This window comes from Microtus ochrogaster, unplaced genomic scaffold, assembly GCF_000317375.1.
Source record: "Microtus ochrogaster isolate Prairie Vole_2 unplaced genomic scaffold, MicOch1.0 UNK85, whole genome shotgun sequence".
NCBI lineage: Eukaryota > Metazoa > Chordata > Mammalia > Rodentia > Cricetidae > Microtus > Microtus ochrogaster.
In genome coordinates, this window is record NW_004949183.1 from 1253734 (window position 1) to 1280207 (window position 26474).

At 42.3% G+C, this 26474-nt stretch overlaps 1 protein-coding gene across 5 annotated transcripts in view; it reads right to left on the minus strand.

Moving 5' to 3' along the window:
* Window positions 1-26474, minus strand: part of Ikbkg (inhibitor of nuclear factor kappa B kinase subunit gamma) — a 39580-nt gene that overhangs the window by 3297 nt on the left and 9809 nt on the right. For 2 of the 5 annotated variants that reach the window (XM_026777795.1, XM_026777792.1), the window contains 7 exons: window positions 23118-23236; window positions 19836-19988; window positions 18807-18882; window positions 14001-14144; window positions 13557-13699; window positions 10644-10705; window positions 4291-10331 (listed from right to left, as the gene is read on the minus strand). In XM_026777795.1, the coding sequence (XP_026633596.1) occupies window positions 10189-10331; window positions 10644-10705; window positions 13557-13699; window positions 14001-14144; window positions 18807-18882; window positions 19836-19988; window positions 23118-23236 (840 nt within the window). In that variant the 3' untranslated portion in view covers window positions 4291-10188. Of the gene's footprint in view, window positions 1-4290; window positions 10332-10643; window positions 10706-13556; window positions 13700-14000; window positions 14145-18806; window positions 18883-19835; window positions 19989-23117; window positions 23237-26474 lie in introns of those variants that run through there. The other 3 variants (XM_013355003.2, XM_026777793.1, XM_026777794.1) reach the window with 3 other exon arrangements.

Below are 26474 nucleotides of genomic sequence, written 5' to 3' on the forward strand. Positions count from 1 at the left end.
AAAAAAAAAAAAAAAAACCACATGCTCACCTGAATCATCAATGGGTCAAGGAAGAAATAAAGGAAGAAAATAAAGACTTCCTAAATTTCAATGAAAATCACAACATAAAATACCCAAATTTATGGGACACAATAAAAGCAGTGTTAAGAGGAAACTTCATAGCACCAAATGCCTACATAAAGAAGCTGGAAAATTTTCACATTAGTGAGTTGACAGAACACCTGAAAACTCTAAAAACAAAAAGAAGCAAACTCACCAAGGAGGAGTAGATGGTTAGGAAATAATCAAATTGAGAGCTGAAATCAACAAAACAGAAACAAAGAAAATACAAAGAATCAATGAGACAAAGAGTTGGTTCTTTGAGAAAAATCAACAAAATAGACAAACCTTTATCCAAACTAACCAAAAGGCAGAGAGAGAATATACAAATTAACAAAATCAGAATGAAAAGGGGGACATAACAACAGACACAGAGAAAACCCAGAGAATCATCAGGTCATACTTTGAAAGCCTGTACTCCACAAAATTGAAAACCTTAAAGGAAATGGACAATTTTCTGGATAAATACCACTTAACAAAATTAAATAAAGACCAGATAAGCAAATTATATAGACCTATAATGGCTAAAGAAATAGAAACAGTCATCAAAAGTCTCCCAACCAAAAAAAAACTCAGGACCAGATGGTTCCAGTGAAAAATTCTAAAAGATTTTCAAATAAAAACTAGTAAAAATACTCCTCAAATTGTTCCACACAATAGAAACAGAAGGAACATTGCCAAACTCTTTTTATGAGGCTACAATTGCCCTGATACCCAAACCACATAAAGACATTACTAAGAAAAAGAATTACAGACCAATCTCACTCATGAACATTGATGCAAAAATACTAAATAAAATACTGACAAATCGAATCCAAGAACACATCAGAACCATCATCCACCACGATTAAGTAAGTTTCATCCTAGAGATGCAGGGATAGCCATCAAGGTAATCCACCATAGAAACAAACTGAAAAAAAAATGATCATTTCATTAGATGTTGAAAAAGCCTTAGACAAAATATAATATCCCTTCATGATAAAGGTCTTGGAAAAAGCAGGGATACAAGGAACATACCTAAACATAATAAAGGCAATATACAGCAAGCCAACAGCCAACATCAAACTAAATGGAGAGAAACTCAAAGTGATCCCACTGAAATCAGGAACAAGACAAGGTTGTCCACTCTCTCCATATCTTTTCAATATAGTACTTGAGATTCTAGCTAGAGCAATACAACAAAAGGAGATCAAGGGGATACAAATTAGAAAAGCAGAAGTCAAACTCTCAATATCGGATGATGATATGATAGTTTACATAAGTGACCCCAAAAATTCTACCAAGGAACTTCTACAACTCATAAACACTTCTAGTAATGTAGCAGGATACAATATTAACTCAAAAAAAAAATCAGTAGCCCTCCTGTACTCAGATGATAAATGGGCTGAGAAAGAAATCAGAGAAACATCACCCTTCAATAGCCACAAATAATATAAAATACCTTGGAGTAACTCTAACCAAACAAGTAGAAGACCTGTATGGCAATAACTCTAAATCTTTGAAGAAAGAAATTGAAGAAGACACCAGAAAATGGAAAATTCTCTCATGCACTTGGGTAGGTATAAATAACATAGTAAAAATGACAATCTTACCAAAAGCAATCTACAGATTCAATGCAATGGCCATCAAAATCCCAGCAAAATTCTTAAAATTCTTCATAGACCTCAAGAGGACAATACTCAACTTCATATGAAACAGCAAAAGACCCAGGATAGCCAAAACAATCCTGTACAATAAAGAAACTTCTGGAGGCATCACAATGCCTGACTTCAAAATCTACTTCAGGGCTATAATACTGAAAACAGCCTGGTACTGGCATAAAAACAGACAGGAGGACCAATAGGACCAAATCCAATAACTGAATATCAATCCACACACCTATGAACACCTGATTTTTAACAAAGAAGCAAAAAATATAAAATGGAAAAAAGAAAGCACATTCAACAAATAGTGCTGGCATAACTAGATATCAACATGTAGAAGAATGAAAATAGACCCATATCTATCACCATACACAAAACTCAAGTCCAAATGGATCAAAAAACTCAACATAAAACCAAGCACACTGAACCTCATAGAAGAGAAAGTGGGAAGAACCCTACAACATATGGGCACAGGAGACCACTTCCTAAATATGACCTCAGTAGCACAAACACTGAAAGAAACAAATGGGACCTCCTAAAACTGAGAAGTCTCTGTAAAGCAAAGGATATGGTCAACAAGAAAAAACAACAGCCTACAGAATAGGAAAAGATCTTTACCAACCCAACATCAGACAGAGGTCCGGTCTTCAAAATATACAAAGAACTCAAGAAATTGGTCATCAAAAGAACATGTAATCCAATAAAAAAAAAATGGAGTAAAGACCTAAACAGAGAACTCTCAACAGAGGAATCTAAAATGGCTGAAAGATACTTAAGTAAGTGGTCAACATCCTTAGCCATCAGAGAAATGCAAAACAACTCTGAGATTCCATCTTACACCTGTAAGAATAGCCAAGGTCAAAAATACTGATGACAACTCACACTGGAGAGGATGTGGGGTAATGGGAACACTCTTCCATTGCTCATGGGAGTGTAAACTGGTACAGCCACTTTGGAAATCAGCATGGTGATTTCTCAAAAAATTAGGAAACAACCTACCTCAAGACCCAGCAATACCTCTTTTGGGTATATACCCAAAGGATGCTCAATCGTGCCACAAAGACATGTGCTCAACTATGTTCATAGAAGCATTGTTTATCATAGCCAGAACCTGGAAACAACCTAAATGCTCCTCGACTGAAGAATGGATAAGGAAAATGTGGTACATTTACAAAATGGAGTACTACACAGCAATAATAATAATAATAACAACATCTTGAAATTTGCAGGCAAATGGATGGATCTATAAAACATATTGAGTGAGGTAACCCAGACCCAGAAAGACAAATATAATATGTACTCACCCATAAGTAGCTTTTAGACATAAAGCAAAGAAAAACCAGCCTACAATTCATAGCCCCAGAGAACCTAGACAACAAAAAGAGGATCCTAAGAGAAACATACATGGATCTAATCTACAAGGAAAGTAGAAAAAGACAAGATCTCCTGAGTAAATTAGGATCATGGGGATCATGGGGAAGGGTAGAAGGGGAGTGGGAGGAAGGGAAAGGAGGAAAGAAAAATATATAGCTCAATAAAAACAATTTTAAAAAGATTTATGTTGCATTTATTAATGGAGGAGGTGGGAGGGTATACACGGAAATCAGAGTCCTCCTTCTACCATGTGTCCTGAGGATTAAACTCGGGTAGTCAGGTTTGGCAGCAAGCACCTTTACTCAGTGAGCCATCTAACTGGACCTCTTTTCTTTGGCCATAAGTCTGCATTATAGAAACTTCTGTTTGTGAGCATCTCATCACATTGTGAGGTTAGTTTTATGGGATTAGCTGCTGCTCTTTAATTTCGGCTTTCTCCGTGCAGTGACTGCTTTGCAGTGCTTGCTAGGGTAGACACACAGCCCTTCACTCCAGCTGCCAGCAACCCCTGAATATGGGGTAAGTCATTATTTCTAGGTCTGATAGATATGTGTCTACCATGGCTCTGCCAGACTAACAAATCAAATTTCATCCTCAGTCCAGATCCTGGGACACCTGACACCAATGGAATCTTTAAAAAGCTGTCATGCTTAGAGGTCTCTGCTTCCTCACTGGCAAGTATCTACCAAACTTGCCCACCTAATTCTGTTCGTCTGATGAAGCAGCAGTGTGTCAGCCCACCAATGGTCAGCCCACCAGTCCATGCTGGTTAGAGGCAGCTGCTAGTCTTCAGTTAGTTCCAACCCTAGGACTCTGAAGAAAGGACATGGTGTGTTCATTCTATTTCATGAGACAAATCAATCATGCATGCCCCACCTCCAGTTCTGCCTTTCTAGTTAGTAGAACACCACCAAGAATCCATCAATATGTCACTTGTCAAACAGCTTCAAATACAAATATTCAACTCTTTCTGTATCTTTATCTGCATTGTCACAAAAGTTTCTGGGAAACTGCACAGAACTTAGATAACATTTTAAATGCCAGTTTTATTGTGGTCTAATCCATATACAACATGTAACTCATCTGAAGTGTACAATTTTAATGGTTTGCAGCATATTCAGAGGTGAATGAGAATCACAGTGACAAATTTCAGAACATCCCCCCACCCCCACCCCCCAAAGAACTATGTACCTACAAACTATCACTCTCTCTACACCCCACTCATCTCCAGGAATTCACCAATTGACTTTTTGTTTGTGTTGAGAGAATCTTGCTATGTAGCCTAGCCTAGCCTGGAACTCATTAGCATCCTGCTTCAACTTCAAGTGCATGCTCTACCAGACAGGTCTAACTGACTTTCTTACCAGCACTCAAAACCTAATGGAAAATCTAGACTTGGGTCTAAACTAAAATTGATTTGCAGTTTTACAGATAAGAAAGCAAAGGCTCAGGGATTTCATTAATGTTCAGACTGGGATTTGCCCATATGACCACAGAATTGGTTTCCTTTATACATTATGAAGCTCACATGGTCCATCCTCCCAAATTCTGTTTTTCTTATCTGAAACCAAGTCTCACTTTGTAGCCCAAGCTGGCCTCAAACTCCTGGTACTCTCCCTGTCACTTCCTCTCAAGTGCCAGAATTGTGTGTACCACTACGTCCAGATACCCATTTAAATTCTGAACAAAATGAAAAATGCTAGTCAGGCATAGTGGAACATATTTGTAATCCTAGCACTGGAGAGGCTGAGGCAAAAGAATGGCTGCAAGTTCAAGACCAATCTGAATTACATAATAAATTCCAAGTTAGGCAGGGCTACAGAATGGGACTATCAGAGAAAAGAGTAGAGAGATACAGAGAAAAGCCAATAAACTGAGACTGTAGCTCAGTGGTGGTATGCATGCTTAGCATGTGCAAGAGGCCAAGTTCCATCCTCAGCACCAAAATAAAAAGCTACAGTTACTATAGTTATAAAATAAGATTTCTGTACTATCATTTCTAGTACATTAATATAATAACTTCTATAAATCACCAATTGTGGTGATAGGTGATGTCTCTGAAAATATTAGCAGGGGAATCCTGATGTCATGTCAGATAAGTTCAGCCATCAGTAAACACAGAGTATCCCTGTGATGAGCTCCTGTATAGTGTTACTAAATTGAATTGACAAGGCTTCTTTCTCCCTCTAGTGGGAGGGAAGAAACAACAGAATACAAAAGGTCAGTTTTGTTGAAGTGAGCAACGTGATTAAGTTGAAGGTAATGTGATTTAGGATGAAGACTTCAGATGAAAGAACTTTTGTTTACACTTAGATCTGAATAACAAAAAAAAATCAACTGTACAGATAAGAGGACAGAGCCTTCTCAGCAAAGGAGACAACAGAGGCAAAAACCTTAAAACACAGAAGTACTAGTGGGTTTGAGGAAAAGAAAAAAAGGCCAGTGTGGAAGGGCTGGGCCTTTAGGGAAGATGATATGAAGTTAGAGCAACACAAGGCTGAGGATGGAGTTTAGATCTGAAGAAACAGAAAATCAGTGAAGGACATTAAGCAAAATGGAAACAGATTTACCAGATCACACTGATTGCCAGTAAGCAATGGATAAATGAAAAGCCTGGAGTTTCAACGTGAAACCACCCTAACAAATCAAGGCAAGATGAAGGGACCCAGGACATCTCACACTGAGCCTGGCTTGATCAGAACTGAACACTGAACTGTTTCTCTCTCACAACTCTGGCATCCCTTTCCCTAGTCTTCCCGGTGGTAGGCAGATGGCCCAGGTACCCAGGTGTGAAAAACCAAAGCCCAGTAGTCATTAGATGCCTCTTCCTCTGTCCTCCATATCCATGATGTTGACCACAGCTCCAAACCTAAAACACTCATGATATTCTGACCATCTCTGCAGATTGGCTCTTTCTATCACTGTCACTTATAATATTTTGTCTGTGCTCTAACAAAGTTTGCCTGGAGATCAAAGGATGGTGCTAGCCACCTAGTTAACCACAGAGGCCAGGCAGTGGTGGCACACACCTTTGATCCCAGCACTTGGGAGGTCTAAGCAAGAAGATCAGGAGTTCAAGGCCACACTGGGCTATGTGAGATTGAACCAGTACAAAAGAAACAGAGCTCACACCTTTGATCCCAGCACTTGAAATCTCATGTCTTTAATTCCAGCACTAGGGAGGTGGAGACAGGAAGTGATATCGCTGTCCCAGAGAGGCATATAAACTGGGAGGAAACAGGAGTCTGAGGATTTCATAGAGGTGAGAACTAGTGGCTGGCTACTCTGCTTCTCTGATCTTTCAGCTTTCACCCCCTAATATCTGACTCCGGGTTTTTATTATTAAGACCAATTAGAATTCACAGTACAATCACTAAATACTGAACAAAATGTTTTCATGTTACCAAATATTCACCTTTGTTTGACATTGATATGCTTATAAAAAAGGAAACACATAAAGTGACCATGTGACAAAAGTGGCAGAGCCAGAGTTGCAGGTCCAACCAGAGAGCACTAAGAATTGCTGGGACCTGCTACACAGTGGGAGAGAGGCCTGGAATGGGTTATCTCTTATGAGGAACCCACTCTGCCCACACTTATCTCAGACCCCTGCCCTCAGAATAGGCGGGACAGGAAATCTCTGTTGCCTAAGCCCCCAACATGTGGTACTTTGTTGCTGCACTCACAGGAAATCCAGGCCCCATGTTAGTTGATTTTTGCCCCTTGCACCACCCTGTTGTGTCAACAATGAGCTTTTCTCAGTCAGGCAGAGGAAACCTCAAACGCATGTGTAACAGCTACTTCCTATATAATGCATGAGAATTAAAGGCATAGAAATAGAACAAAAGAAAAACTTTGTTTCTGGAAATTCTACCCCTACATCCACCAACTGAGGACAGTATGCATGCTTGCAGGTCTTCTTTATTTCACACTATTTTTTAATCTTCTGGCCTTTTTATACCATACTTCAGAGTGTTCCATGTAACAAAATGTTCACAATACTGGCTATGCAGGCCTGTGTCAACAGATATATAGCCTATTTCATCACAGCCTTTGGTAGTGACAAACATGGTACCATGAGAGCCACTCCAATTAAGTAGTCACTGTGAGGACCAAGCTGTCAGATAAAGAGGGCTGAGGATGTTTCCAAAGTGCTTGCTCCATCTCACCAAACACCCACCCCTTGAAAGGGCAAATGCTGCAAGGTCTCACCATGCCTGATGGCATCACACACAGGACTACAATTGTTCCTATTTTGACATCATCTCTACTTACAATCTGCACCTTATCATTTGTTACTACAGTGGGTAAAGTACTCTGCACTGTCTCTTACTGACTCTCTGGATTTCTCTTGGTCATAGGCCAACAGGAAGAGAGCATAAGTAACAGTAACGGGACTTCTGGGAAGGACATGTTTCTAGCTGTCTGAATCTAGAAGCTGTCTGCCAGGGGCACAGCTCTTAAAAGCAAGTAGGCTAATTCCCTTGAAAGAAAAAAAAAAACAACAACCAGTTTTTCTAGGTCTAGTTAAATAATTCCAGAAAAGAAAGAAGCATGTCCCATGTCAGGGAAGATGGTATAATCTCAAATCCTTGATATCTCATGTGTAGTAATCATACACCACACTTCAGTGCAAGGAAGTGTCAAGGGCTCCAACCTTCTGAGAAGGGTATTTAGTCCCAACCACCACCTGCGCCACCCTGATATTTTGGCATGACCAGACCATAAAGCCCAAACCAGAATGTTTCAAGCTCCCGGGTGATCCTGCTGTGAAACCTGGGTCACACCTTTCTGAGTCCCTTTCAGGATAAAGTGCTGGTCAGAAATGTACCTATGTATCTCTATTTATCCAAGAAGCATGAACCCCATACAGCCACTGAAGACAGTCCAACTGCTCTCTCCCACTGCAGCCTACCTGTCTTTCTCAGTCATACCTTCTGGCCCTGCTAGGAGCGTAGCATCTATAAAGGCCTGACCTTCTCCAAATTCTGAAGCCTAGTGGTCACCATCACCCTAGAGACCAAGTCTCTCCAGCAGAATTGCAAGGATTAGAGGCACATGTCTTTGGCTGCATTTACTCAGGTTCTTATGATATCCCTACCCTGAGTTGTGTAAGTCCAAACCCCCAGAACTTGAGAACATGACTTTATTTGGGAAAAGGGTCTTGGTAGGTGTAGTGAGGTAAGTGTCTTGAGCTGGAGATCCTCCTTAATTACCAGACAGACTCCACATCTACAATACAGAAGTAGAGGAGGAGACCATGAGGCACGAGAACCAGAGATTGGAGTGATAGGTCTATAAGCCAAGCAACACCAAGGACTGCCAGAAACCAAAAGCAAGGAGAAAACCTGGAATTAATTCTCAGAAGAAACTTAACATCTGACTTCCAGGCATGAAAGACTGATTTTTTTTGTTGCCACTTCAAGTCTCTGAGAATTTTTAGAACAGCTATAGGAATGCCATATACCACCACAAAACTGAACTGAATCAAACCAAACCAATAGCACTTCTGAAGGAAAATTAGAATGGGTATTTAAATGAAGGCCTCATGAGCAAAGAACATGTCTGTTCCTTTAACATTTTCCCAAAGATCTGTCTAATAAATACCTAGGAATTAGAAAATGGAAAACTTGCTCCCCACCCCCTGAGAATTCTGAGGAAGAACCCAGCTCAGGCTTACTTTTTAAATCCCTTTTTAAATCCTGATTCTACTCAGCCTTCTCACCCTTAATAGGCAAGAAGTCTTGTGAAAAAAGCCCCAGACAGGGATGGATTTACAGATCCCACTCAGAACTATGAAAGCATTCAGGAGGGCAGGAAGGGTTTCAGATCTGAGGAGTCAGAAAGGCACATCTATTACTTTCTCAACTCCAACTTCCTTTTCTTTACTAGAATTGCAAGGCTGATACCAATGACTGTAAGGCTCCAGAAAATGTCTACAGCCTTGCAAAACAAGTGAAGAGTTTCCTTGTTCACAATCTGCCAGTCACTACTAAATGGTTCCCAAGACAGAACATTTGGGCTGGTGCAAAACATGCCATCACAAACTCCTGGAGTGTGATGAACTATGGAAATCACCATTCACACAAGACAAGAATGTGCTTCACAAAGACAAGAGCACACTGGTGCTGGAATAAGAAAAACATGTATGTGAAATAGTCTTCTGTCAGACCACAAAGCAGCCATAACTCCAAAGCCAAAATATGGAGGAAAGCATGGGTGTGAGTACATAAACAGCTTCTAGGCCCCAAAACAGTAACACAACCAAAATGGAACAAGGTGTGCAATTTGTGTGATAGACAAGAGCTAACCTGACTGATGATCAAAAACTTTCCCAGAGCCCAAGAACAAATGGCAATGATGCAACAGGAAAATGAGTAGAAAATATGAAAATCCAAGTTACATGAGTGGAATTTAAAAAGGCCCATATACCCCAGAAAAAGACACTTTGGCATACTCTTTAGTAAAAAACAGCATGTCTAGCAGATGGCAGAAACACAAAAGTCCACCAACCTCCTCCAAGGCAAGGCTCAATGCTATGTCTAAGCATATGTCTTAAAGGTACACACAGATCAGTGCACAAGTACTTTCACTGCACCGTTACTTACAGTAGCAAAAGACAGAATACTTCCCAAATGTCCATCAGAGGCAACATATGTTATGGCCTTACATGCCATATGCCCTGGGAGAACAGCCTGCAGCTCAGGGCAAGAAAGGTACCAGCTGGAGGGAGGAAGAGCTGCACCCAGTCCTGCTTAGAGAAAGGGTGCTCCCTGAGAGCCTCTGGCCTCCATTCTAGACCCCCTAGGAGAATGGGAAAAGAGGGAGGAAGAAGCTAGCAGAGGCAAGTGGCTCAGGCACATAGAAAAAAAACAAAAAAAAATTCCTGACTAGGGCTGTCTACCCTAGTGGGGAACTAGCAGACCAAAGAGCTAAAGCAAGGGTCCTGTTAGGTCCTAGGGCCAGCTCTTTGAGATCAAGCCCTTAATTGTGGACTATGCAGGTGAAACAGGAAAGCATAAGTTGCATAGTTCAGGACATGGTATTACAAGTGGCCTTACATCTGCTGCTTCTACTCTATGCACTCCATGACATGTATCTGTAGAGTGTCCATATCAGGAGCCTGATACTGGCACTTGGGACAACGCATGTCAGGTGGTTCCTCAGGAGGGCTTCTCCGCTGGTTGGGTAAGGTCAGATGAAAGGAGTGGTGAGCTGAGAAAAAAAAAGAACAGAGGCCAGCTGGGTAGGCTTCATGCACAGACTGGGTAGACCTCAAAGGGAAGGAGAGGCTAACAAGGTATTGAAACTTACTGATCCCAACATATTTGACTATATGTGTGACTGGGAACCATCTCTACCAGGACATTCCTCCTTTTGCCTCAAGGTGGTGCAGGCTACTGATGGGGGTAGCCAACAAGAGCTCCCCAAATGAGAGCAGCAGGGAGGTTAATGCATGCTTTCCCTCAGCACAATATTCTGCCCTTCCTGTCCATCTCCTCCACCATCTACAACCTGTTCACTCACCTGATGCAGGAAGTAAAGGGGGCTGAGAAGTCTCTACATGCCGCTTCCTCATATCCTCAATCCTTTGAAAACAAAAACCATTCAATCAATGCCTGCAGGGTTTTTTAATGAATAAACACCTTCATTGAGATATAATTCATATACCATACAATTCACCAATTTAATCTGTATTGTTCACTTGTTTTTACTATATTTAGCATGTCCATATATCATCTGTATAACTTTAGAATCTTTTCATCTCCCAAAGGAAACTTTGTACTTATTAACAATTACTCCTGGGTTCCCCCATCAGTTTCCTCAGAACCTCACTACAAACTACCACATACCTAGTGGCTTAAAATAACAAAAATGTACTTGATGCAAGCAGGTGCCCTAAATCAACATCTCAGAGAACTGGGCAGAAGTACCATGCTCTCTTCTAGCTGGTGGTAGTTAAATGACTCCTTGGCATTTCTTGGCTAGTAGCGGAATCCCAGTGTTGGCCCTGGCCTTCTTGGGGCTGCCTTCTGTATCTTAATGTGATGTCTCTATAAGGACCACAGCCAATTAATTAACCTGATGTGACCTTATGTTAACTAATTACATATGCAAAGATACTATTTCCAAATGAGGTCAGATTCTGAGGTTTTAGGTAGAGAGAAATTTGAGGGAATTCTATTTGTACTGGTTAGGTTCTTTTATTTATTGTTTTATTTTTATCAATTTGACTCAAACTGAAGTATCTGATAAAAGAAAACCTCAACTGAGTAAATGTCCCCATTAGATTGACCTGGAGGCAAGCCTGAAGGGCATTTTCTCCATTGATAATTGATGTGGGAGGGCCTAGTTTACTTGGGATGGTGCCACCCATTGGGTAAGCACCTGGGCTGTATAAGAAAGCAAGATGAGCAAGCCATGAAGAACAAGCCAAAAAGCAGTTCCTCCATGATTTCTGCTTCAAGTTCCTGCCCTGACTTCCCCATGACTACAAGCTGAAATAAACTCTTTCCTCTCCAAGTTGTTTTTAGTCATGGTGTTTATCACAGCAACAGTAACCAAACTAAGACAGACATTAGTACCAGGCTCTTGGGGAACTGCTAAGACAGACCTGGCCATGTTGTTTTCTGGAAGATTGTGGAAGGACTTTGGAACTTTGGGCTGGAAATGCCATTAAGTAGTTAGAACTTTATGGACTGTTCTTTGGGAGCCAGAAAGATAAGAATACTAAGAGCAATGCAGATGATGAAGGCCTAGCTTGTGAAGTTTCAGAGGGAAGCAAAGATTCTATCATGGCCATATATATGGTATTTTGAATTAAGAATCTGTAGTTCTGGTCAGCTGGTGCTGAAGAATCAGGTGGGATGAACAAGAAACCAGAAGCACTGAAGTAAAAACCTTTCCTGGGATACTTGATGCTGGTTAACTGAAGCTGATAAAGCAGCTATGATCAAGAAAAGACCAGCATGATTGAGGCGAACTCTTCTAGACTCTAAAATCTAGAGAGTATCTCCTCAGGGTCAGGACAATGAAGCTCTGGTCCAGATGTGGCCAAGGCTGTATCTCATGCTATCAGTCAAACAGAGTAATATGAAGGGGTCATGGAAAGTAGCTGAGGCTTGGCACTACTTGAAAGGTCAGGAGAAGCTATTGGTGAAGGTGCATCCTCAGAGCAGTGGAGACCCCAGCATATTGGAGATTCCAGTACCATGAGACAAGGACAGCAAAAGCTGTGGAGCAAAGCCAGCCTGAGCTTATGAGACAAGCTATGTGTACTATAAATGGCAAAGCCAGAGAGGTATAGCTGCCCTAGCCCTTTGGAGCTCAGAGGATCATGAGTGTGGGTCCTAGACATCAAGCATTGCATTTACACTGTTGAATTTTGGCGTTGCCTTTTTATTTGATTGTGACTATGCCATGGCTCTTCATTCTTAGAGTAAGAAAATATGTAACTTATTATTTTATAGGAGCCCATTTAGACGTTTACAGAGACATTTATTTTTTTTTAATGAGTGGTGGAATGTTTTAAAGACATTTATGGGGGTTTTTTGGTTGTTTTTTGGTTATTGAGACATAGTTTCTTTGTGTAACAGCCCTGGCTGTCCTGAAACTAACTCTGTAGAGCACGCTGGCCTCAAACTCAAAGTTTCATCTGCCTCCCAAGTGCTGTAATTAAAGGTATATATCACCACATCTATTCTAAATTTATGTTTTATATTGTGATTTTTAACATGAATTGGAGGACAAACAAGAAAGGAAAGGTTATGGTTTAATAGTGGTGTGTTTGTATGTCAAGTTGACAAGGGGTTAATTGTGCTGATTGGCTTTTGACAACTTAACACAAACTGGAAAAAGAGAATCTCAATTAAGGAACTGTCTCAAATAAATTGTAGGTAAGTTTGTGGGGGCTTTTTCTTGATTAAAAATTGATGTAAGATGCCCAGCCTACTGTGGGTGGTACAACCCCTAGACTTCTGGGCCTGGAATATATAAGAAAGCAAGCTGAGCAAGCCAGTAAATAGCATTCCCCTGTGACCTATGCTTCAGTTTCTGCCTCCAGATTCCAGCCCTGACTTCTTTCCATAATGGATTATAAACTCTAAGCTAAAATAAACCCTTTCCTCCCCAAGTTGTTTTTGGTCATGGTGTTTATTACAGCAATAGAAACCAAACTAAAACACTATGAAACCTAATATATCCCCACAAAAACTCCAGCCTTAGATACCTCTCAATACATGCATTTCAGTGATGTTTCTAACTGGACAAGTGTGAGAGGTCACTGTTGAAAGGACAAGACACAGGGAGAGCAGCAAGAGGTACAGGGAACTTAACACAAACACCAAGAGCCATCAACCTCCTGTAGCTACTTCTGGTTAATGCTAGTATATGCCTGTTCTGTGTGTGGCTGTGCTCCTGTCTATACTCTTAGAGGCCCACCTGGCTGACTCATGGCAGCCAGCCTTCAGTTTGCTGAACTCGCGCTGCAGCTGCTCCAGCTGCTCCTGCAAAAGCTCCTTCTTCTCCACCAGCTTTTCCCGGGCATGCCTCTCAGCTTGGAAGTCAGCCTTGTAGATATCCGCCTGGCAAATAGAACAAAAGTATGTCAATCATCCATCAGCTGCCTATCAAGCATTCTATGCCATGCCCCCAGAGGAACAGAATCTTGTCCTGTCCCCAAAGATCACATGATAGTACACCAGGAACAGATATGAAAGCCTGTGATCCCAAGGGCACCAAGAGGTCAAAGACTCAAAGGAGGTGCAAAGGACTCACGAAGACTAAAAGAGACCACCAAAAATGATGCCAAAAGGATACACCAGACCCCACTGCCTGGAACAGTAGGCCACTCATGTGACAGGCAGGCAGAAGCAGAGCTCTCACCTGGGCCTTCAGGACTGGCACAGTCTCCATCATAATCTTGTGCTGCTCAGCCTCTTCTTTCAGTTTATCAATCAATTCCTGTTTGGCTACCAGGGCCTCCTCAGCTTGCTGGAGCTGTTGCCTCAGATCTTCTAGCTGCATGCCCTAGAGAGGACAAAAGGCAGAGTCTCTTGGCCCACAGTGGGGCCAAACTACTTCCCTGGCTGGCCACTGTTCTGAGAACTAAGAAAGAAAAGCTGGAGCAAAGCCAGTCCTTTGGACTTCGGGGCAAATGTCAAAATCTCAATGTGTGCAGGGAGAAGGCTGCATCCTGCTGTGGCCCTTTAATACAGAAGAAATGCTGAGGTCTTTCTTAGGATGCACAAAGATCTTAGGACTGATAAGAACTTTAAGGATATATAAAGCACTGCCTCCTACTCTGCGTCATCCCCTTCAGAGAATTTCCAGCTAGGCAGCCTTCCTCTTAACTCTTCAAGGACAGGAGCCATCCTCTCTTCTAAGGCTTCCCACTCCAAAGTGAGTAAGTACTATGCAGTAACGCTGTACATACCGCAGGCCCACCATACACCAGGCACACACACACACACACAAAATACATATGCACCCATGCTCTCAAACAATAATTCCCTCCAGAGATTAAGCAGCTATTTGTAAAAGATTTTCTCAACCACAGTGGATGATCTTTTTGATGTGTTCTTGGATTTGGCTTGCCAGTATTGAGTATTTTTGCATCAATATTCGTGAGTGAAATAGGTTTGCAATTCTCTTTCTTTCTTGAATTTTAGTGTGGTTGGAATATCAGGGTAACCGTGGCCTCATAGAAAGAATTTGGCAATGTTCCTTCTGTTTGTATTTTGTGTAATAACCCAGACGGAGAAAGACAACATATTATGTACTCACTCTCCTAATATCCACTCCTAAGTGGATATTAGCTATACAATAAAGGATAACTATGTTGCAATCCACAGACCCAGAGAGACTAGCTAACAAGGAGAGTTCATAGGGGACACCCAGTGCAGTGATAAGTTATTTATGTTTTAACAAATAGAGCTTGCCTGGAGACCAGAGTGCAAAGCTAAGCCACTAGAGGCCAGGGAGTGGTGGCACACACCTTTAATCCCAGGACTCAGAAGTTAGCAGAAGGGTCTGTTAGTTCAAGGCCACCCTGAACAACACAAGACTGATTCTGTCTAAAAGACAAACAGAACTCACACAAAGAAAATCCTAGCTCTTGGGATCCCACACCTTTAATTCCAGCACTAGGGAAGTGGAGACAGGACTGATATGGCTGGGCGGAGAGAGGAATACAAGGCGGGAGGAGACAGGAGCTCAAAGCAGTCTCAGGTTTGGTTTCAGGCAGTCTGAAGAGACAATCTGAGGACAGGATTGCCCCTTCGGTCTGAGCATTGGTAAAAGGAAAAGGTCTCCCTAGTGGCTGGCCACACTGCTTCCCTGATCTCTCAGCTAATATTAATTTTATATATATATATATATATATATATATATTATTAATTATAAAATAATTATTATAATTCCCTAAAATCTGACTCTGGGTTTATTTATTAAGACCAATTAGAATTCATGCTACAACCCAAATCTCCCTGGTAAGAGATTTCATGAGTGAACTGAGGATGGGTGGGGATGGGAACATGAGTGATCAGGTTGGAAGGGGCACGGAGGAAGAGAGTACTGAAAGGGACTGCTGGGGGAACATTTGGGAGTCAGGTGGAAGCCTGGAGCAGGGGGATCTCCCAGGAGTCTACAGGGAGGACCTCAGCTTAGACTTCTAGCAATAGTGGATAAGTAGCCTGAACTGGCCATCTGCTGTGACCAGATTGGTGTCTGGCCCAATAGTCATCGGAGAGGTATCATCCAGCAACTGACCCACAGCCAAACATTAGGTGGAGTTCAAGAATCCTGCAGAAGGGGAGGAAAGAGTATAGGAGCCAGAGGGGTTAAGGACATCACAGGAAGGCTCACACAATCAACTAAACTGGATTCATAGGGGCTCACAGAGACTAAACTGACAGAGAGCCTGCAAGGGACTGACCAAGGTAGCTTGGTCCTCTTGTGAGATTCCTAACAGTAGGAATAGGGACTGTCTCTGACTCTCTTACTAGCTTTTGGAACCCTACTCCTCATACTGCATTGTCTTGCCCAGCTTTAATACATGGGGAGGTACTTAGTCTTTCTGCAACTTGATATGCCATGTTTTATTGATACTCATGGGAGACCTGTCCTTCCTGGACGGAGACAGAAAAGGAGGGAATTGGGGATGGGAGGGAGGGATAGGAGAGGGCCTGGGTGGGGAGGATAAAAGGAGTCTGTAGCCATAATGTAAAATAGATGAAAATAGATGAAAAATAATTTTTAAAAAGATCCTTAATTTACATATGTGTGTATGTGTGCCACATGTGTGCAGGTACCCACAGAAGTCAGAGATAGTATCAGATCCCCCACAGCTGGAGTTACAGGTGACTATTAGCCACCTGATATGGGTGCTAGGAACTGAACTTGGGTCCTCTAAAAAAAAAACAAGTGCTCTTAACCATTAAACCATCTTACTAATCCCTTAAGCAGCTATTTATAGTTCTTCATCATGTGACCTAGTTTTATGCTTAATCCTTATAAATCTCTGGGTACATTATAGATGACAATGTCCTTCTTAAAATGTGACCATTAACTTGAGTAACTATGCACAATTTTGTGTTAGCTTTCAAGTTTTTTCTCATTTGACTTCTATTATTAAAGTAATTTTTTAAATTTTAGACAAATAAGAAAACGTAAGTTTTTATTTTTAAATTAATATCTGAGTTAACTCATTTCATAATACAATTTTTATGAAGAGAGGTCTTCATGCTTTTATTATTTGAGCCCTCCCTTAATGTATTTGCTAGGAATAATAGTATTCAAATATTTTTAATCTACTTGTGTAATACTATAGTGTCTTTCAAAAGTTGTTCATACACTTTTTGAATTAAGGTCATATTTAAGGGCTAGAAGAGCTCACCTTTTCACAGAAGGTAAAAAAAATTCATAGTTGTAACTGCAGATGAAAAAATGTTTTCATGGAGATGTAGTAATCATTATGGCAGTGGAAACACCCAGTTCGTAGTCTAAAATTTTAAATGCATGTTTAGGGAGGGGTCAGATTTTAATGACTGTTTTAACCACAACTGCTTATGTTATAATAAAATATATAAAAATACAAAATTTTGTTTAACTAAACTCTGCAACTCTAAGAATTATTTTTTATACAGTTGTAATACACACACACACACACATACACACACACACACACACACACATATCATGGGGTTTGATTTTGTCCAACTGCCTTTCCATCTAGTTCTCCTCATTTTATTCGTGGGAAAACAGATATACTCCATTTTTGTGAATCCCTTCATCTTGCATAGCTGCACTGAACTAGAACTGCACAGATCTTTATGGTAAACAATTCTAAGAAATTTACTGAGTCAGAAATGCTTTCAGAAAGCAGTTTCTCTAATCTGTTAATATCATTTGGCTTCCCACTGCTCTCTGGTGTTGTTAATTCAACTGGGGGGTTGTTTTGTTTTGAGACAGGACCTCTTTCTATAGCCCTGACTATCCTGGAACTTACAATGTAGAGCAGGCTAGCCTCGAATGCAGAGACCTGTCTGCCTCAGCCTCCTGAGTGCTGGGATTAAAGGTGTGTGCCATCACAGCCAGCATCAATATGTGAGCTTTTGATAACCTTGTTAAAATGTCTTATATGAGCACTAGGATGTAAAGAATTACCAACATTATCCATTCTATTTAGGAGAAAAAGAACAGCTAATAAACTTTATTATGGGAAAATGTGACCACTAGAAAACTAGTCATCGTGGCACACACTTGTTATCTCAGCACATGAAAGATGGAGGCAAGAGAATCAGGAGTTCAAAGCCAGTCTCAACCACTTAAGAGTTCAAGAGTTTTAATGACAAGAGTTTTAATGACAAGAGTTTTAATGACAAGACCCTGTCATTAAAAAACCACAAAAGAATAGGCTATGAAGATAGTTCAGTCAGTTCAGAATTCAAGCTCCAGAACCAATGTAAGAAAAAGAGCTGAACATGTATAGCTCCTAAGGAATAATACCAATGTCGTCCTCTGAATTCTACATACATTAGTACATATGCATACGTACAAAGTGAACACTAGAAACTGTGCCCAGCTTAGGGCTGATGAAGATAAACTACAAAAGAGCTCCAAATCATCCTAGAAATGTTTCTGGGGGCTGGAAAGACGGCTCAGCAGTCAAGAACACTTGTTGCTGTTGGAGAGGACCCAGGTTCAGTTCCCAGAACCCACAAGGTGTTCACAACCATCTGTAACTCCAGTTCCAAGGACTCCATCATTCTTTTCTGTCTTCCAAAGGTACCAAGCACACACTTAGTGCACATACATATATGCAAGCAAACATTTCTATACATAAAATAAATAAGTATAAAAACTGTTTTAAGAGAAAAAGAAATGTTTCTGAGACTTCCCCCCTGGCTCTGAGCATGAAGGAATGACCATGCAGAAAAGCATCCTTATTCTATAAACTGAGTATCTGAAGGTCCTATGGATGCATCCCATCTCCTTGTGGCCATCTCTAAACTGTCAGAGCTGCAGCCCTAATGAAGGTGTCAGGCAATTTGAGAGTCCCTTCCAAAAGTTAGATGAGCTACATCTCAAAGGTCCCATTGCTCCCCTTCAAATACATGGGAGAAGAAGGAAAAACTCTTTCCCTGGACAGCCCAGGGCAGCCATACTTACTAGCTTGTGCTCTCCACTCACCTTGCTGCTCTTGATGTGACTGTCATAATCTTGGAAGAGCTGGTGATAGGCTGCCTGCAACTGAGCCAGCTTCCTCCTGTACAAAAGGAGCTGTCACTGAAGAAACAGCTTGCCTGGTACAGCTTCCCCCTCTTTCTTCTTTTTTTTTTTTTTTTTTTTTTTTTTTTTTTTTTTGGTTTTTTTCAAGACAGGGTTCCTCTGTGGTTTTGGAGCCTGTCCTGGAACTAGCTCTTGTAGACCAGGCTGGTCTCGAACTCACAAAGATCCGCCTGCCTCTGCCTCCCGAGTGCTGGGATTAAAGGTGTGCGCCACCACCGCCCAGTCCCCTCTTTCTTCTTGTCCCATAAAAGACCTGAAATGTGGGCTTCCTGGATTACATGTGGGCTCCTGAGGCCATCAACTCTAAGGTTGGCTTTGCTGACTACAAGAATACAGTGTAACTGATTTGGCTGCTACATAGTTCATGTTTTCCTTAAAGCCAACATCTTGGGGTGTTTCTAACAAGGGCTAGGGTACAACTCTGGAGCAGAACCTTTGGCTAGTGTGCTTGAGGTCCAATGCTCCATTTCTAGCACCAAAAAGAAAATAAATAGGTGAAATGTTTATAATAAAACAGCACTTGATTGCACTCTGTACAAAACAAAGAGGCGGGGAAATTGTTCTAAATTAAAGAAAACTCAAATGGAAGCTGAACCAGATGCCAATACCATGTTTAGAGCCTGTGCACAGATTGTGGGCCCAGATGAGTCTTTAGGGCCAGCTTGAGGCACCATGATTCCTTGCTTTCCTTACACCAAGAGCATACTTCAACTGTGATGAAAAAAAAAACCGTGTAGGACATATAGTAAACTATGAATATGAATGGAAAATATTTCTGTTTACATATAATAGTTGACTCTCTCATTAGCAAGGCAAAGGGAGAAAGTCAGCTCTTCTAAACACAGCCAATCCCTACCAGGACTCCCCAAAAGACAGAAAGCACCATGGATGCTCTGAGATCTCTTGGTTCCAACCCTCCCAGCCACTCACTTCTCCTCTGAAGCAGCCTGACGCTCCATTCGCAGGGCAGCCTCCACACTCTGGTTCTGCATGCGCAGCTGGTCCACCTGTACGCTGTGCTGCTGCTGCAGCACCTCCCGTTCACTCTCCAGCTGTCTAACCTGCTCACTAACGGCTCGCATCCTGACATACAACAAAAAAGAACACACTGAGGTGGCTGGAACAAGGCAGCCTGGGGAAGGGGTCAAGTCCTGAATAGCCAGTGTCCGAGAACTAATTCTGGTGGCAAAGTAAAAGAACCATGGCACCCAGAAAAAAGAAGCATCTCCTGGAAATGGCCCTGAAGTCATTAAGAGTGTGAAAGCTATCCCTGCCCCTCACCAGTTACAACACTTAAGAGAGCAGGCCCTATACCTCAACTGGGTAACATAATAGAGCCAACCTGGTTGGCAGAGGTGTGGGTGAGACAGCCCCAAAGTTGTAAGCATGGGAGAGCTGTCCCCACTACTTGCCTGTCATGTGACGATGTGGGAGGGTGAAAGATGCCCCCCTTACCCCTTGCCCCTTACCACCTCCAACAGACAAGAGAGCTGACCCTCCCCTTACCAGCTGTAGCACTTAGTTAACAGTCCCTGCCCCTTGCTTAGGCAGCACAGAAGAGATACCCACTGGCTGAAGGTGAGGGTGACCCAACCCTGATGTTATGAGTAATGGAGAGCTGCCCTCATTCCTCATTTGGCATGTGGTAGCCCCACCTCTGGCCCATTAACACTTGAGAAATGTGGAGGAGCTGACCCTGGGGTCATAAGAGAGGAAAAGCTGTTCCCACTCCTCATCAGCAGCAGTACTTAGGAGAGAGACCCCTGGCAACACAAGAGCTGGCCCTAACAGTGTCAGTGTGGGAGAGCTGACCCTGAGGGCATGAAAACAGGAAAACTGGCCCCACCCTTGCTCATTGCTGAAAGAGGTGAATTAGCCAGGGCAGTGCTGGTGGTGAGGACAGGGGAGAACTGGCTGGCAGATCAACCCTACAACTGCCCAGGCCCAGATCCAGGGTTATGAGTTGACCCACCCCAACATCCACCCATCTTTGATCTGCTGGAGCACATGAAGGGACCTGACCCAGACACCCAATGCTGCAGGATCTCCACGGCACAGGGAGACAACAGGCTATCCAAGAGGAGTCCTAGTGAGGGCCCAGCATTGATAATGTAGTGGAAACCAAAAGCCTCAAACCAGACCAATGACTCTTTGCAATGAACACTTGCAAATAAAGATATATGAACAAAGGGATTTACGTTGTGATTCACTGTGTCACACTGCAGCTTCCATGATGAAATTTTTAATTCTTTCCCTTTTTAATTTTTTTTCCTTTTTTCTCTTAAATGTTGTTTTATTTGGGGGTACAGGGGAGAAAGGAGGATCAAAAGGAACAGGGAAATAAATGGGATCAAGATACATGATGTAGGGGCTGGAGAGAAGGCTCAGAGGTTAAGAGCACTGACTGCTCTTCCAAAGGTCCTGAGTTCAATTCCCAGCAACCACATGGTGGCTCACAACCATCTGTAATGAGATCTGGTGCCCTCTTCTGGCATGCGAGCATACATGGAAAGAATGTTGTACACATAATAAAGATACATGATGTAAAAGACACATATAATAAATAAAAAGAAACATCTCCTGACATGTGTTTGCTTCTTATGCCCAACAGACAATCACATGCAGTTGGCAAGGAGATAAACTAGGAAGGGGATTTAGGTACCTGCACCCCAAGCTGCTGCTGGGACCAGGTGGGAGGAGTCACTGGGAAGATGCCAAAACAGTCTGGGTAAAGTGATGTCAAGAGACTGTTCAGAGTCCCAGGCACCCTCATTGGAGGCTCAAGTTCCATACCTGGGGTATACAGCCTCATGGAACAGAAGATGGCATCAAAGTCTCAAGAGAATTCACCTCTCCCTCTATACTCTCTCACTTTAAAAGCCTTCCTAAGTTGTCTCACCTATATCACCCATAGTCCCTACATCTTCTGATCCTGGTCCACAGTACCCCACAGTTTCCCTTAAACTCCAGACCCCAAGCACTAGCCTCATCACCCTGGTACCTCCCTATGTAACCATTACAAAGGCAATAATAGGCATATCCATGGGCCTCTGAAGTAGCCCCTGACCGCAGGTCACTTCAACTTTGCCAAGGCAAATCTAGACTACTGGGCCTACTCCCCTTTGGCTTTTGCTCACATTGTCCTTCCCCTAGCCACCACAACCAGTGGTCTCTGAGCCCAAGTCGAACTGTCCTCCCTTCCACAGGACAGGAGCCCCAACCCACTGCTTCACAAACATAATGACTACCTACTGTACTGAAAAGGCCAAGACTACCCTTCACCAACTATCAGGAGGACAGCAACAAGGCAATGAGATAGGCACAAAAATGCCCATGTCTGTGACATGGTCTCACGTGGCAACCCAATCCCCTTGGCAAGACCTATGGACACTACTTGGCAAAGTCAATCAAACACTCTTTTCTGCCAATGTGATCAACTCCCAACAGAAACATGGGGTTCACAGTTCCTATTTAGAAATAGCTCATGGAAGCTCCGTGCTGTTCATAGGAGTAAAATGTATTCAGTCTTCTTCATCTAGGACTTTCTGCCTTGGTAGAATCCCATTGCATGCCTTTCCCATGATAAACTTTAGTCTGATTAGTGAGATCTTGCGTGTAGTTTTAGGGGGCCCTGCAATGGTTCCTAAAGAATAAACTGATCCTGAATGTAATGGTTTGAATGAAAATAGCCCTCTTAGGCTCATATGGAGCAGCATTATTTGAAAAGATTAGGACACGTGGCCATGTTGGAGTAGGTTTGGCCTTGTTGGAGAAACTATGTTACTAGAGTGGGCTTTGAGGTGTTAGAAGCTCAAGTCAGACCCAGTGGCTCATTATCTCTTCCTGCTGCCTGCCAATCCAGATGCAGAAGTCTTAGTTCCTTCTCCAGCACCATGTCTGCCTGCATGCTGCCACACTTCCTACCATGATGATAATGAACTAAACCTCTGAATGTAAGCAAGCTCCAATAAAATGTTTTCCTTATAAGAGTTTTCATGATCATGGTGTCTCTTCACAGCAATAGAAACCCTAACTAAGACACCCAGTACAGGGTCAGATACTGGAAACAAAAGTGGAACTAGATTCATAGATGTTGGACCAGGGCCACCCTGAGGGCCCCAGGAAATCAGAGGAACACCTAGGGGCTCCTACATTTGCCTCATTCAAAACCCTGGAAAGGGCCTCCTGGGCTAGATTCCCCTCCCCACTCACCTTCCCTCTAAAGTTTGCCGTTCTTTGGTGGCAACCTCCAAGCGACTCTGGCTTTCCTGGAGTTCCCCCAGTAATGATGTCACCTGGGCTTTCACAGAGGCCTTGTCCTCAGCCATCTGCTGCAAGAAAAAAAGGTCATTTTCTATCAGTACTACTTTCTCCCACGATGCCCACTTTTAGCATCCACAAGACCCGAGGCAGTCTGAAAGCAGCTGCCCCTTAGTACCTATTTGGTGCGGGAGAATTGTCTGTATTCTGTCAATCATGTTATAAATAAACGCTGATTGGCCAGGCATGAAATACAGGTGGGAAAACCAGACAGGAAGTAGAAATGATGAGAACAGGAGAATTCTGGGAAGGAGGAAGTTGATTCCTCCCACTCCTGCCCAGACCACCAAAGCAGCAGGATGTGATATGCCCCCATTGAAAAAAGGTACTGAGGGTGGTGGTGGCGCACGCCTTTAATCCCAGCACTCGGGAGGCAGAGGCAGGTGGATCTCTGTGAGTTCGAGGCCAGCCTGGTCTACAAGAGCTAGTGCCAGGACAGGCTCCAAAGCTACAGAGAAACCCTGTCTCAGAAAAAACTAAAAAAAAAAAGAAAGAAAAAAGGTACTGAACCACATGGCTAACATAGATCAGAAAAATGAGTTAATCAAGATGTGAGAGTTAGCCAGTAAGAGGCTAGAGCTAATGGGCCAATCAGCTTATAATTTATGGAGATTTTTGTGATTTTCTTTGGGGATAAACAGCTGGGGAACTGGGCAGGACAAAAACCACAACAACAAACAAGCAGGCCTGGCCCCTCCATGTTACAGAATGGCGTCCATGTGGATAACTGCACACATAAAGCCTGAGAAAGCTTGGGAAAGACTAAAGTAAAGCATTTCGGTTTTCAGCTGTAGCAGAAAAAAAAAAAGCTAAGCTGTTTTTAAATGCAGGCTTTCTGGGCCTTCCTGCCAGGGAAAACTCTGACTCTTTCAAACAGGGGGTCAGGACTATGGAGTTATGGATACATTGTTGCAGCTTGCTTCCTGACAAGGACCTTGAAATGCCATAGGAGCTTTTCAGTGTTGTTTACACACTGTTGCAGCTTGCTTCCTGGCAAGGACCTTAAAACCCCACAGAGTTGTGGCAAAAAACTTCTCCATATTCCTTACCAAATTAAAGACTCATGTGGTCAGAAAAAGAGAGATATACAGTAAAGAGAGATTCAAAGAGTAATAAAACTTCTGAATGGTTTACAATGTGTTAAAAATATATACAGGCTAAAGATTAAAGTTCTCAGAGTAAAAAAAAAAGAAAAAAGAGAGTAGCCTGGGAGGCAGAGACAGACAGATCTCTGTGAGTTCAAAGATAGCCTGGTTTACAGAGGGAGTTCCAGGACAAAGATACACAGAGAACCTCTCTCAAAAAGCCAAAAGTTAAAAGTAAAAATAAAAGAAATAGAGGTTAAAATAAAGCCACGTAAAGATGGAAAATACACAGAGAATCTTGATACTGTATGTTATTATGCTCTCTTTGAATTGTTTGAATGCTGAGGAAGGAGCAAGAGCTACTAAAAGATATTTGCTTATAAATGCTGCAGAATTAAACCAAGATAGGTATTTTGAAAATACCTTGACTTCACAGTTGAAGTCAAAAGGTATGTTACTTTGGAGAAGAGATTTTGCTTTTGTTTCCACAGAAAATGAGAGGCTGTGGATTTATTCAGCGTTAAGAAAAATCCAGTTTGACCAAGGAAGACCACCTGAGAAGTCTCTGGCAGGAATAGATGGCCCAGATGTCTGAGTTCTTCATCCAGAACAGGTTCAAGACTGCTGCCTGAGATGATCAAGACTCACAGGATACTTCAGTCAGGAGATCATAGCTCTAAATTTTCTTTAGGTCCCCATAAGATTATCAGCACCCCCAACTAGCTGGAAGTAGCCTGAAATACTATGCCCACATTCCCAAAAAATGGACTATGGATATTTTCCTTTTTTTTTAAGAGGGGGAAGTTGTTGTAATAGGAGTGGAAGGGCTGTGTCCCCAGCACCCCAGCCGCCTGGCTAGCTTATGCCCTGAAATAACAACACACAAATTGTATTCATTTAAACACTGCCTGGCCCAATAGCTCTAGCCCTTACTGGCTAATTCTGATATCCCGATCAACCCATCTCTAATAAACTGTGTAGCACCGGTCTTACCGGGAAGGATTCAGCATGTCTGACCTGGCAGCTTGCTTCATCACGTGCGCCTGCCTCAGAGAGCAGAGCTATTGCGTCTGCCCGGGAGAGGGGAGCATGGCGTCTCCGAGCTCACTTCCTCTTCCTCCCAGCATTCTGTTCTGTTTACTTCTTCCACCTATGTTTTAACCTATCAGGGCCAAGCAGTTTCTTTATTGCTTAACCAATGAAATCAACAGATTGATCTATGACACTCCCACATCAGGAAGTGGTGCAGGAGAATTGTCTGTATTCTGTCAATCATGTTATAAATAAACGCTGATTGGCCAGGCAGGAAATATAGGCAGGAAAACCAGACAGGAAGCAGAAATGATGTAATGAGAACTGGAGAATTCTGGGAAGGAGAAAGTTGATTCCTCCCACTCCTGCCCAGACCACCAAAGCAGCAGGATGTGATATACCCCACTGAAAAAAGGTACTGAGCCACATGGCTAACATAGATCAGAAAAATGGGTTAATCAAGATGTGAGAGTTAGCCAGTGAGAGGCTAGAGCTAATGGGCCAATCAGCTTATAATTTATGGAGACCTATGTGTGATTTTCTTTGGGGATAAACAGCTGGGGAACTGGGCAGGACAAAAACCACAACAACAAACAAGCAGGCCTGGCCCCTCCATGTTAAACCTATAAACCTAGGTATATTGGAGCCTCATTAGCCCAATAGCTATCTGTCCTCCCCAAGTCACCAACCTAGACTTTCAGCTGATAGTGAACCTTTCTCAGTCTCTTTGAAACTCTGTAAAAGGAGACCAGACTCAAAGACATCCACAAAAATTAACAACCTAGTCTATATACACAACAGGTAAGAAGTCTCATTTTAAAAAATGGAAGAAAATACTGAATTTTTTAAATACTAAGAGCTGAACCAGCAAGAAGACTCATCGGGTAAAGGTACTTGCCACCAAGGCCCATGACCTGATTTTGATCTTTAAAACCACATGGTAGAATGAGAGACTCAACTCCCACAATCTGTCCTGAGTGCTGAGATTAAACTATACTCAGCTCAGCCAAACTTTAAGGTTGACCAAACCTTAATATATCTTCAAACAGCTTAAGATCACATTCCTAGAATGTCCCAGGCCCCTTCCTAGTTCCCACTTGCAAATACTCAGAGCTGTTAAAGGAAGTATTTT